This window comes from Chiloscyllium punctatum, chromosome 11, assembly GCF_047496795.1.
Source record: "Chiloscyllium punctatum isolate Juve2018m chromosome 11, sChiPun1.3, whole genome shotgun sequence".
Lineage (NCBI taxonomy): Eukaryota > Metazoa > Chordata > Chondrichthyes > Orectolobiformes > Hemiscylliidae > Chiloscyllium > Chiloscyllium punctatum.
Genome location: NC_092749.1, coordinates 22,968,903 through 22,980,844, shown reverse-complemented (window position 1 = coordinate 22,980,844; position 11,942 = coordinate 22,968,903). Strand labels below are relative to the sequence as shown.

Genomic DNA, 11,942 nt, shown 5'->3' with positions numbered 1-11,942 from the left:
TTTGTGAATGCTAATTGTAAAGTATTTGTTCAGGACCTCACCCACTTCCTCCAGTTCCATACATAAATTCCCTCCCTTGTTCTTGAGTGGACTAACTCTTTCCCTAGCTATCTCCATACTCCTTGTCAATACATAAAACACCTCGGTGTTTTCCTTAACCTGTTTTCCAAAGATATCTCATTGCCCCTTTTAGCCCTCCTAATTCCTTGTTTGAGTTCTTTGCTGCTGTTTTTGTATTGTTCAAGGGCTCTGTCTGTCTTCAGTTTACTAAATCTTCTGCATACCTCCTTTTTTCCTTTTTGATTAAGCTGTCAATTTCTCTTGTCATCCAACCTTCCCAAATCTTTCCATGCTTATCCTTCATTTGCACAGGAACATGCTGATACTGAAATCTAATCAAACAGGCCTTAAAAAAATTCCCATATGCCAGATGTTGATTTACCCTCAAACAGCTGCCCGCAATGTACATTCCCCAGTTCCAGTCTAATATTGTGATAGTTAGGCTTCCCCCAACTATAGTACTTTCACCCAAGGACTACTCTTATCCTTATCCATAAGTTACTTAAAACTTACAGAATTATGGTCACTGTTCCCAAAATGGGCCTCCACTGACACTTTGATCCCCTGGCCAGGCTCATTCCTCAATTCTACTTTTAGTATGGCCCCTTCCTTAGTTTTCTTTCTGTCATCTGCTGGCAGTTGGGATGCCTGTAGTACAATCCCATCAAAGTGATTACATCCTTCTTATTCCTGAGCTGTTCCCATATGGCCTGGCTGGATGAGCTCCTTAAGGTGTCCTCCCTCAGTACAGCTGTGGTGCTCTCCCTAACCAAGAATGCAACTTCCCCACTTCTTTTTACATCTCTATCTCACCTGAAACATTTAAAGCCCGGAACGTTTAGCTGCCAGTCTTGTCCGTCTCTTACCCCAGCCTCCATAATATCTATAACATCACAGTTATATTTACTAATCCAACTCTAAGTTCCTCTGCCTTACCTCTCATACTCCTTGCATTAAAACGAACAGACCTCAGAGCCGGGCCTGTCATGTTCAGCAACCTCTCCCTGTCTGTTCTTTCTCTTAGCATTACTGGTCTCAGTCTCAGACTCCTCCTCAGTCACTTAACTTGCTGACCTCCCACTCTGGTTCCTGCCCCTACCACTCTAAACCCACCTGAATGGCACTAACAAATCTCCCTGCCTGGATATTGATGCTCCTCCAGTTTAGGGGCAACCTGTCCTTCTTGTACAGGTCCCACCTGCCACATACCTGAAACTCTCCATCCTATACTAGCTCTTTAGTAATGCATTTAACTATACCATCTTCCTATTCCTAGCCTACTGCCATGTGATACAAGACGTAATCCTGAGATTACAATTCTAGAGGTCCTGCATTTCAACTTCCTATCCAACTCACTGAACTCTCTTTGCAGAACCTCCTCACTCCTTCTGCCTAAGTCATTGGTACCAATATGGACCACAACTCACTCTCCCTGTTCAGGATATCCTGAGCCCACTCAGAGGCACCATTGACCCTGGATAGAGGGAGGTAACTTGTGGAATCTCATTTATGGCCACTGAAATGCCTATCTGTGTCCCCTAACAATGTGACAAATCAAAATCTGCCACTGCTGATCACTCTTAGGTTCACTCTGATTGATCCCACACCTCAGGTATTTAACCCACTGCTACTGTTCACATATTGTATCCTGTCTGTAACTGACTGTAGCAAATGCAGCAAATCCCCCTACTTGGCTTACATAGAATCCTTGCAGTGTGGAACCAGGCCATTTAGCCCACCAAGTCCACACTGACCCTCTGAAGACCATCCCACCCATCCCTGTCGCCCTACATTTCCCCATGGCAAATCCACCTAGCCTGCACATCCCTGAACACCATGGGCAATTTAACATAGCCGATCCACCTAACCTGCACATCTTTGGAGAGTTTAAGGAAGGATGTGCAAACTCCACACAGACAGTTAACTGAGGGTGGAATCGAACCTGGGTCCCTGGCACTGTGAGGCAGCAGTACTAACCACTGAGCCACCATGCCACACTCAGTTGCTTTGTGTAACAAATACTTCCTTTTTTGGCTATGTAACTAAAAGGTGCCTGGAACATTCCAGAACTGGCCTCGGCATTGAGCCATACAATATCTAGTGTTACTTCTTCTGATGGTAATTTGATACACACTAATTGCCCTGATTGATGACCACTGCATGTTGTTTGGATGATTTTAACATGTTATCAATGAACACAACCTAATCCTTTCTTATTTTGCTAATTTTTTACAAGCTTTAGGAGTTAGAACTGCCCACCTGCTCTAACTGTGTGTCATAGTGTGTCTGAAACCATTGATTGAACATGTCTTTACTGATAACTTTAATAATAATACATTGATTAGTATCATTATTTTTATACAAGCTTTATTCAAATTCACAGTTTTCATTTGTCTTACTCTATTTTTCCTCTTTGAAATCCACTCGAGGTTATAACTGGTCCTAGGTCTCTCTGAAAATAACCATTCTTCTTTCTATTTGCTGTGTTTGCAGATTTATGAGGGCGGTATATGCAGTGTGAGGTAAGCAGCTACAGTTTGAATGTGTACATTTTTATGGAATGTGACCATAGGCTGGAGTAACCATTTTTGGAGATCAACAACAGTTTCAGTCACCCTGATGGACATTCCAATCAAAAATAAAAAGCACAGATCCAACTCATAACTCCACAAGCAAATATCAATTTATATTCTTCAAAAGAAGCTCACTGTAGTGACCTCAAAATAGTCAACTTAATTAGCATTTAGAAGCTATGAGCCTTACAGACCTGCTTTGTACTGATAGTTACACTTGGATTACATTCTGCATTCACTCCTGGGTATTATACTTTCCCCTTACTTCACTCCTGTTACTACATTATTTTTCAAATGGAAAATCCAATGTACCAGATGACTAATGAAAGCAAGTGGTTATTTCAATGCCTTATGTATGAGCTTCTCTCGCAGCACAATATGTTACATAGGGATACAGAGAGTGATTCCCAAGGTTTACTGAAAAGCTGCATTCTGGCCTCTGGCACATCTCCAGTTTTCATGCTCCCATCATTGGTGGCAGTGCCTTCAGCTGCCCAGGTCCTATACTATGGAATGCCCTCCTATACCTCTCCAACTTTATGACACTTCCTAAAACCTATTTGTTTAAGAACCAGGTTGTTTTGTCACCTGTCCTGCTGTGGCTCAGTGTCACATTTTCTTTGATAGTGCTTCTGTGAAACATATTACAACATTAAACACACTATATACATGTGAGTTTTTATTGTCTTGATTTGTAAAATGTTATCTTGCCTGACAACTTATTATCTATTGTGCTTTTCAGGGTTAAATAGTCCATAAACATTTTTTTCCTTTATATTTCTTAGTTTAAATGCTCATTGTCATTTATACCATCGAGGATATGTTCTCAGATCCATTGGCCACCAACTCACATGACCAAACTGCTTTGTGAAAAAATGTATTGCTCTATTTCCAATGTTTATAGGATATAACTATAATTCTACACATGCAGGCAGTAATACAGGCAACCATTACAGCTGTTGTTAAATATGTCTATACATTTCATGCAGTATTCCCGTGCAGAAACCACAGTATTCAACTGCTCTATCTTCTACGCAATGATCAGCAGTGATCAGATACAAGTTTTGCATTTGTTCTTTTGGTTATATGCTTAGTAGAAAATGAGGATGAAACCTGCTTTTCACTGTACATCAAATATTTTCATTCATATAATGGCATTCCAACTTTTGAAATCTGTGGCTTTTGAGGTTTTCTGCAGTGCCCCTGGAGTCTGTATGAATATTGCTGAGGTTGACAGCACAGACAAAAGCTACATTATAGTCACTCCAACAGGCTTTGCATCTGATCAGTCTCTAGTATACAGTAAAAGCTTATTTTGAAGACATGACACTTATCTGTTAGTGTGGTGCTGGAAAAGCACAGCAGGTCAGGCAGCATCCGAGGTTCAGGAAAATTGACATTTCCAGCAAAAGCCCTTAATCAGGCTTTTGCCCGAAATGTCAATTTTCCTGCTCCTCGGATGCTGCCTGACCTGCTGTGCTTTTCCAGCACCACTCTAATCTTGACTCTAATCTCCAGCATCTGCAGTATCCACTTCCACCTATCTGTTAGTTACTAGGATAAAAATAATAAGGTAAAGAATAACAAGGGGCATTTTGCAATTGGGTGCTGGTACAGTACCCATCAAATCAGCCACAAGCTAGAGATTTTCCCTCTGTTTACTTCGATGACACAGAGAATCAGGTAGAGTTTGTAATGAGTTCTGAATTCAATATTATCAGACTTTACTGAGGCAAACAGCACAGACATATTTAAGAGGAAGCTCTATACAGTCATAGAGATGTACAGCATGGAAACAGACCCTTCGGTCTAACTCGTCCATGCCAACCAGATATCCTAAATTAATCTAGTCCCATTTGCCAGCACTTGACCCATATCCCTCTAGACCCTTCCTATTCATATACCCATCCAGATGCTTTTTAAATGTTGTAACTGTGAAAGAAAAAGAAGAATATATTGTCAGGGTAAGAGGATGCCTGAACATAGACACCTGTAAAGACCAGTTGGGCCAGATAGTATTGTACCTAAGAAATTTAATGCAAAGCCAGCACCCAACAATAAATTAAATTCCACTGACTAGACAGATGTACTCAAGATGAATGTGGTCAAACTTCACTGAGGGATAACCGTATGGTATAAGATTTAAATGAATGCATTGTACTGCTTTTACAAATACATTACTGAATATATTTGTGTACACAGTTACAGCAAACAGGGTAATCAATACGCTTAAAGAAATCAGAGTGGAATTTCAGCAGAGCACTGAGCTCATCTGTTACAAACGTCAGTGTCAGTAACTTGACCTCAAAACTCACCAACTCTTTGAAGTACAGACTGACTGATTAACTGAGACCCAACCCTCACCAGCTGTCTGAGCATCTCTAATGGATCCATTAGAGTAACATTAAAGTATATCGACATTAAACCGGCAGTATCGTTTTCATGAATGTACTGGGAGGAGACAACATTCTTCACCACAATGCATTCTGCGTATCTTTATCGTTCATCCTTTTTTTTAATCCAACAATGGAAATATTATGCAAACACTGTATTCAGTCTCCTTTCTTATTTTTACCATTTTGACTAAAAGCTGTTCATGTGGAAGCTTAAAACTTGAAGATTCTGAAATTGAAAATCAAGTGCCTGAAAAAAGTCAGTGTTTGAAAGAGAAAGGATGTGAATAATTCTGGCACGGGTATTTTTCACAATACTCTGATCCTGTTCTACTGCCAAGTGAAACACTTAAGATAGGGGATAAAGAGTGGTACAATTATCAGAAAAGAGCAAAGGAAACTGATTGCTCTTTGAAAGAAAACAGCATGGCTGTGATGGACTCAATAGCCTCTTTTCCTTGTAATGTTCTATTCTATGAAATCTGTCACTTCAGACACATCACTGTTTGTTCCTGTAAATTTGCATTATATTTCCAGTGTAATTTCCGAATTTTTGATTGGTAAGGAGATCAAAGAATACAGGGAAAAGGCAAGAGAGAATGGCGTGAGAAACATCAGCCATGATTGAAAGCCAGAACAGATTCAATAGGCCTAATTCTGTTCCTATATCTTATACCATACGGCAAATACATGATCATGAAGTAACACAGTTTATTAAGGCAGCAACAGGTCAGGCAATGTCTTTAATCAGCGTAATCAGGAATAGGTAATAAATGCTGGCCTAGCCAGTGACACCCTCATCCCATGAATGAATATTGAAACAAAATGCAAGGCTGAAAACAAAAGGAATTACCTGGAACCATATCCTCAACATATTTTAATATTGCTACATTTGTCACCTGAACCATTGTTTTATTACAACAACAACAGCATTATGCTTCAGATGAACCACTATTAATGTGGTTCCTGCAGCTCATTTCAAGGAAGCACATGGATAAGTGGAATTGCTTCTCTTTACAGTTCCTGAATGAGATGTACTTGTAATAAAAGTGCATGCATGTGATACATATACCAATGCCTACTTCAACATGATGGGAACTGTAGTCTGCTGAGACGTAATCTGATTTGCAAGTGTTTTAAGAATTAGGGATAAAGGGTGATGGAGAGAAGGAAGAAACAAGATGGAAATGATAAAAAGTAGTAGGGTCCCACAAACAGCGATCTGGTAGTGAGCAGATAATCTAACCTTTCTTTTGGTGAATGTAGGTTAAGTGACATACATTGGAAGGCACAAGGGAAGAGTTTCTGTCTCAGGCTTCTGATGTGGGACCAATTTGACGGCAGAGCATATTTACAAAGAAATCACAGGCACTCCTCATTCTACCTCGACTATACCTGTACAGGTATTCACTGGGGTAAACTCCGGGGTGTACAATAAGAAAACTGAAACTTCATTGGTCTCAGCTTTATTTCAATGTAGACTTGACAATGGGAGGGTGGTAGTGTCCTTACCGTTAGGTTATAAAGGTCTGAGTTCATGTCCCACCTACGCTGGAGGTGTGCCATGGCCTGTCCAAACAAGTTTATTAAATGTACTTTAAAAATAAATGGGGTGGAATTCACTCATGAGCACTTAGCTGAGGGCCTAGCATTGCGCAAAGAATTTGTGTTCCATTCTATTGGCTAAACATGGCTGCAGCACAATGGTGCAAAGTTCTCCAATGTGCAGATTCCACTTTGACTGGCCATACAGAAGAGAACAGCATTGCTCAGGGCTGCTCACTCAGCAGCCACTGAGCTCAGGCCAGTATTGGTGACAGTGTAGCTCAGACGAAGGCCATTGGTTCCCTAGTGCCAACTCCAGTTTTTTTTGAAACAGGTCTCCTTTTAGTCCCACCCATGTTCCTGTCTGGAGCAGTACCTTTTCAAGTATTTATGGATTTTAAGTTACTACTCAATGTGTTTTCATCACCTTTCCAGGAAATGTGTTAAAAATTCTGCATTGAAGGTTTTTTCTATTTCAGCTCTTAATCTTCAATTTCACAACATTACCAAGGCAATTGGAGAAGGTGGCAGCCCTGCACACTGGATTAGAAATTGGTAACTTATACCCACATTTTCTAGGGGACAATCAAGGACAAAACATATCAAATATGGTGGGAAGAATACACGTTATGTGACTTAAGGTCACCTGAATTAAGTCAGATTTCCCTTTATTGTATTGCAGATGTGTCAGGTTAAATGGTTCCCAGGAACTTTCTGGGAAACAGGACTGCTCTGCTAAAGATTCCCCCCTGTAGATGTGGCTTAGCAAATGGCCACTACTAAAATTGTACGAAATAATACTTCTCAACAGCTCAATTGGTAGCCAGGAAGTGCAGGGCTGAACTCCCGAATGCCACGATTATCCAATGCGTGCTTTGTTGCTCTTTTTCAGAGATCACTAGTCAATTGCAGTGCTAAAGGCCTGGCTTTTCATTTTCAGGAATGGGATCCTGAAGCTGGGCCTGCCTCTAGATTCCACTCTGCTCTCAGGGGCATGGGGAAGGGCGGGAGATGGAATAGGAAAGCACTCGCTCGATGGAAGTTTGACTGGGCATCCCCTTAATTGACATGGAGACAGGCTGCTTGCCCAATTGAGGGTGGTGGGTGGGTTATAGAAGGTGAAGGGTCAACCAGAGAGAGGCCTAACCGCTTGAGAGAACTAGTAGGCTGTAAGGAAGGGTAAGTGTGAAAGAACGTCAACATGTAGACTCATCTACATTTAACCAAAAACATCAACTGAGAAACAGAAATAAATAACCAAGTTACTTCATGGACAGTAGGGTGTGTAAGCCTACCCACTGCAGTCTCCCTCCCTCACCTCCCCCATAGGGCCCACTTCTCCTGCCATCCCCCTCCACCCACCCCCACTTCCAGTCATGATGTAACACTGCAGGCTGACTGGAGAATCTCACCTGCTATCCATAGTGAGGCTCTTAATGAAGCTGACCAGCTACTGTGGCCAAATTGGTCCAATTCTAGGGCTGGAATTTGCCTCCTTTGCTGTCCAAATACTTATGCGACGTAACATGAAGTTGTAATTACGTTTTTATACGCCACCCTCACATTTTCCCTCCCTCAGCCACAGCCCTTGATTCAACCTTTGGATTCCTGCCAAGGAGGGCGCAGAACTTTATCCCCCGGAATTCAACAGTATCCCTCTGACAACATGAAAGCTGCCGTCAATTCGCTTAAATTCCAGACTAGGGTCTGGAAAATGATTCTTGGATAAAACCTGGCTTTCTTTGTATGGTACCACACTGTCTGTGCTGTTGGTAACAGACTCACCAACTGGCTTTCGGGCTTCTTAGGAATCCATCATTAACTTGCATCAAAGGAGATCAGATGGAGGAATTAGGCGATATAATAGTTTAATGCTATTATTGCTAGATTAGTTAAATCAAAATCCAGTTAATGTTTTGGGGACCTAGGTTCAAATCTTGCCATGGCAGATGGTGGAATTTGAATTCAATAAAAATCAGGAATTGAGAATCTAATGATGAGCATGAAACCAATGTTTGGAAAAAAAGAACCCATCTGGTTCACTAATGCCCTTTAGGGAAGGAGACTCCTGTCCTTATTTGTTATCCTGGCCTACATGTGACTCCAGACCCACAGTGATGTGACTGACTCTTAACTGTCCTCTGGGTAATGAGTGCTGGCCTAGCCAGCAATGCCTACATCCTGTGATTGAATTTTTAAAAAGCCCCGACTTTGATCCTGTTGCAGTATCTGACTGGACTTGATAGATGGATGCTGCATTAATACGAGCTACCAACCAATGTGTTTATTGAAACATCATGCGATGTTGACTAGGAGAAAGTGAGGACTGCAGATGCTGGAGATCAGAGTCAAAGGATGTGGTGCTGGAAAAGTACAGCTGGTCAGGCAGCATCTGGGGAGCAGAAGAGCTGATGAAGGGCTTATACCTAAAACTTCGACTCACCTGCTCCTCAGATGCTGCCTGACCAGCTGTGCTTTCCTAGCACCACACTCTTCACCTCTGTTGACCCCAATCAGCCAGGTGGTCCTTCAGTGGAGATCCTGACGCACAGGCAGCAATCAGGCTGCTGAGGGCCACACAGTGTAAATGTACATGTTGTGTTAGGGCCAATACTAGACTCAATAGAAAAAGCCCCATCTACAAGGTGCAATAACAAAACATTCAAAGCCTTCCAAGATTCTACACTAGCCATACTGATAACAAACAGAATAACGCAAATTAACGGAGTGCTTTCACAACCACCGGGTTGTCTGTATGTGCTTTATAGCCGATAAAATAGTTTTTAAAGTCTAGGCAGTGTTGTAATTTAGGTAATGTGGTAGCCAAATGTACTCGCTGTAAACTCTCACAGATAAAAATGCGATAATGACCAGATAATGTGTTTCTGTGATGTTGACTGAGGGGTAAATATTGGCCAGGTGACTGTGGGTACACCTGTTCTTTCTTAAAGCAGTGCAATGGGATCTTTTTACAACTGAGCAGGTTTAAGGTCCCATCCAAAAAATGGCCCCTCCAACAATGCAGCACTCCCTTTGTACTGCATTGGGTCAACACTGATTTTTATTCTCACTGTATTGGGACTCGAACCCAGTACACTGCAGATTACAGGCAAAAACACAGCCAACTGGGCTGAACTGACACACTCATTAGCAATCTAATAGCAATTTACAGCTGTGTTATAGATTGCTATGGGCTCTAAATGTACCTGCCTTAGTAAATGGATCGATAATCCATGCTGTATGCTGATAATAAATAGGAGTGCAGCTTTATTCAGCTTTTGTTTATTGGAGGTGAATGTACTTAAATAATAACTGAAATGATAACCAGTGATAATTGGTGTGTTATGATATTGAGCAGCCAACACAACATGGGGATTGAGTTGCCAATCCACCCTCACGGCCAGTGGAGAAAATCCAAGAAAATCCACAGAGACTATTCTCGAATAATCATTTCAAAATTGAAGGTAGAGACCTACACTTTGGCTTTGCTTGGGTTGAAATCATGGTGTGTAAAGTTAGTAATATAAACGTCAATCCACTTTGAGTAGTTGTAGCAATTGAGACAGGATCAATACCGGCAAGCTTTTGCTAACATCACTCAGTAAAATTTCAACTCATTTAATTTGGGCTATTCCATTACATTGGTACCTTTGTAGCTACTTTTCTAGCTCTATGTTAGGGCAGTGACTTCCCTGTGACAACAAGTGAGCTACCTTATCTTCAGCTATCTAGTGGAGGTGTTGGATTAGTGGCACTGACCCTGTTAATCCACGGATCAAAATAATGTGTTGGGACCAGGGTTCAAATCCTGCCACAGCAGATGGTGGAATTTGAATTCGATAGAAATCTGGAATTAAAAGTCTAAAGATGACCATGAATCCATCGTTAGGAAAAAAGACCCATTTGGTTCACTCCTGCCTTTTAGAGAAGGGAAGCTGCCAACTTTACCTGGTCTGGCTTACATGTGACTCCAGAGCCGCAGCGACGTGGTTGACTCTTACCTGCCCTCCCAATAATTAGGGATGGGCAATAAATGCTTCTTAGCCAACAACGCCCTCATCCCATAAATGAGTTAAAAAAAAATCATAGGACAAGGATGGAGTGGATACTTGGCGAGCATAAAACCATTGAAAGATTGCTATCAACTGAACATTTGGCTTGATTTTTGGATAAAGTGGACAAGGTAAGATGGCTACCTTTAATTCAAACCCAAAATGAAAACTTCCAGTACATCTGATCACGTTCTTTCTCCCTTCGCTCGCATATCTCAAAACAATGGTATTGATTCACCCCAGATTAAATGAAGGTGGTTTGCGCTGATAGGTTTGAAGTTCCAAGCATTCCGGAAAGATATTTATTTCCAAATTTTGGGCATATTTGGAGTTCCAGTCTCTCTCGAACACAGCCTTTAACTCCTCAAGAACTGTGGCCTTGCTCAGTCTCCTCCTGCTCTGTTTGTGTTCAATGACCAGGCTCACTCCCGTGTTTTTCACAAAGTTGTCCCCAACCCAGTCGGAGGTACCTGAAAGGCAGCACAAGAGATGTCTCCGTTAATTAACCCATTCACCAATCCAACAATCTGGGCCACATCCAGTGTTTTGGGCCAAAATTAAAGCCACAAAGCAGGTGAGGGGGTCGGGTACATTCTGGGCTTCAGTTCCAGTGGGTTTTTCACAATAATAGGATATCACAATTCACAACCAAAGCTATTTTTACAGAAAGAAAAGGAGCTGCATTCATATAGCAACTTTCACTACCTTGGGACATCCTAAAGTACTTACGTTTTTCTTAAGCACAGTGAAGTTGACCTCAATTGTGAAGAGCTTCATCAGAGAATGGAGCCATGCAGATGCTGAACTGAAAGAACTTCCAACAGCAGAACATTAAATCTCAGAATAAGGGGTCACCCATTTAAGACCAAGATGGAGAGGAACTTCTTCACTGAGCGGGTTGTGAATCTGTTGAATTCTTTATTGTAGGGGACTGTTAAGGCTGGGTGGTAAATACAGAGTTTAGATCGGAGTGGTGCTGGAAAAGCACAGCAGGTCAGGCAGCATCTGAGGAGCAGGAAAATCAGGAACTCCTGCTGAAGGGCTTTTGCCCGAAACGTCGATTTTCCTACTCCTCGGATGCTGCCTGACCTGCTGTGCTTTTCCAGCACCACTCTGATCTAAACTCTGGTTTCAAGCATCTGCAGTCTTCACTTTTGTCTGGGTGATAAATACATTCAGGGCAGAAGGTGGGCATTTTTAAATGTGTATGGGAGTCAAGGATTATGGGGAAAGGTAGGAAAGTGGAGTTGAAGATTATCAGATCAGCCATAATCTCATTGAATGGTGGAGCAGATTTGATGGGCTGAATGGCCTATTCT

General features: G+C 41.7%; 1 protein-coding gene across 1 annotated transcript in view; it reads right to left on the bottom strand.

Annotated features, from left to right (window-relative positions):
• Positions 1-9,062: 9,062 nt before the first annotated feature.
• The window catches only part of pld5 (phospholipase D family member 5), a 101,924-nt gene continuing 99,044 nt past the window's right edge, over positions 9,063-11,942 (bottom strand). The window contains exon 10 of the mRNA XM_072580493.1: positions 9,063-11,093. Coding sequence (XP_072436594.1) covers positions 10,858-11,093 — 236 coding nt within the window. The 3' untranslated portion in view covers positions 9,063-10,857. The remainder of the gene's footprint in view (positions 11,094-11,942) is intronic.